Source organism: Pyrgilauda ruficollis, unplaced genomic scaffold (genome assembly GCF_017590135.1).
Source record: "Pyrgilauda ruficollis isolate IOZ18807 unplaced genomic scaffold, ASM1759013v1 scaffold2547, whole genome shotgun sequence".
Lineage (NCBI taxonomy): Eukaryota > Metazoa > Chordata > Aves > Passeriformes > Passeridae > Pyrgilauda > Pyrgilauda ruficollis.
The window spans coordinates 1,013-2,634 of record NW_024523875.1 but is presented as its reverse complement, the minus strand read 5'-3'; the positions used below and the strand labels follow the sequence as shown (position 1 = coordinate 2,634).

The window sequence follows — 1,622 nt, the reverse complement described above, 5'->3', positions numbered from 1 at the left end:
TCCCAATCCCATCCCAATCCCCTCCCACTCCATCCCGCTCCATTCCAGCTCCCTCCCGGCCCCTTCCCCGCCGCCCTCGCTCCGCGGCCGCCTCCTCCTGGCTGCGCTGGGTCCCGTTCCGCGGCCACGTCCCGCCCGACGCCGTGTCCAGCCGCAACGGCCGCTCCGGCCGCGCCGAGTTCGTGTGCTCCACGCGCGAGCACGGCTGCAACCTGGGCTCCTTCGACCCCGCGCGCGGCGCCTTCTGCTCCTTCCCGTGGAACGAGCGCGAGGTGCACAGCACCGACTTCCAGCTCCTGCTCAACCCCGGCGGCTTCGAGGCGCTCGACTGGGTGGCCGCGTCCTTCGGCAGCACGCCGCCGGGCGCCATCGAGGGCTGTCCCCTCACCGACCTCTTCGTGGGCCGCAGCCCCGACGGGCTGGGCAAGGCGTCCAAGGAGCAGCAGGCGCTCTTCGTGGCCGTGGACGGCGAGGAGATTTGGTACAAGTGGTACGAGGTGCTGGTGGTGCGGCAAGGCCCGGCCGCCGTCGCCGTCGACGACGTCTCCTACAACGGCACCGCGGCGGAGGAGAGCGCCGAGGACGCGGAGCTGGCCGAGGCGCCGGCCAGGAACGACGGCTGCGAGGCGGCCGCCACGTGGGTCAGCTTGGAGGAGGCCACCGAGGTGGAGCACGGCTGGAGCGCCGAGCTGCCGGCGCTGGCGGCCGCCCGCGGCGTTCTCCGCGCGGCCCCGCTGCTCCTGACCGAACCGGGCGGATGGGATTTGGGCAACGTCACCACCCTGCCGTGGGTCGGCGGCGCCAGCGTCGCCGAGTTCGTGTCGCGCGTGCACCGCGTCCGCCAGGAGATCCCGGCGCGCTCCGAGTGCTCCGTGGTTCTCCGCGGGCTCCGGCGCCGGATCCGCGTCCCCTTCTGGGCCCGGCTGACGCGGGAGTTCCGCTCGGGCCGCCCGCACCGCGTGCCCGTCGCCGGCTGGGCGTGGAGCCGCGCCGTCACCGGTGTCCGCGCCGGCCTCGAGCGCTGCCGCCCGCTCGCCGAGCTCCCGCCGTGCCCCAGCTGGGGGTGAATCCCTGGAATTCTGATTTCCCCCCCCAAAAAAACCCCAAAAATCCGCGGAAACGCTCGGCTTCGGCGCGGGGTTCGGTGGTTTCGGGTTTTACGGCATAAAGTTCGCCCCAAAACGCAGGGAAATGGGGTTTCTGGTGAAGTTTCCTCTTTTCTCCTCAAAAATCCAACAAGAACACCAGGGAACCCAGGAAAACCCTTGGGATTTGGGGATTCTTCTTCTGAAACCCAGGAAAACCTTTGGATTTTGGGGATTCTTCTTCTGAAACCCAGGAAAACTCCTGGGATTCGGGGATTTTTCTTCTGAAGCCTTTAAGTTTTGGGGGATTTTCTTCTGAAACCCAGAAAAACATTTTGAGTTTTGGGGATTTTTTTCCGAAACCCAGGAAAACCCTTGAGATTTGGGAATTTTTTCCCGCTATTTTTCACTTTTCTCCATAACCTCCATCCCTGTCTGGAACAAAGCTGGGAAATGTGGTGGAATTTCCAGTTTTCTACCCAAAACCCCTCAAGCACCACCTCAAAATCCAAGAAAATTGCTGAATTTCTGGGCTTT

At 64.8% G+C, this 1,622-nt stretch overlaps 1 protein-coding gene across 1 annotated transcript; it reads left to right on the top strand.

Annotated features, from left to right (window-relative positions):
• Window positions 1–5: 5 nt before the first annotated feature.
• LOC121355551 (natterin-3-like) lies at window positions 6–1,262 on the top strand (the record flags this gene model as incomplete). The annotated part of the gene is made up of 1 exon (XM_041471053.1): window positions 6–1,262. A coding segment is annotated over one exon (1,062 nt), but the record flags the coding sequence as incomplete, so codon positions are not given.
• Window positions 1,263–1,622: the final 360 nt, after the last annotated feature.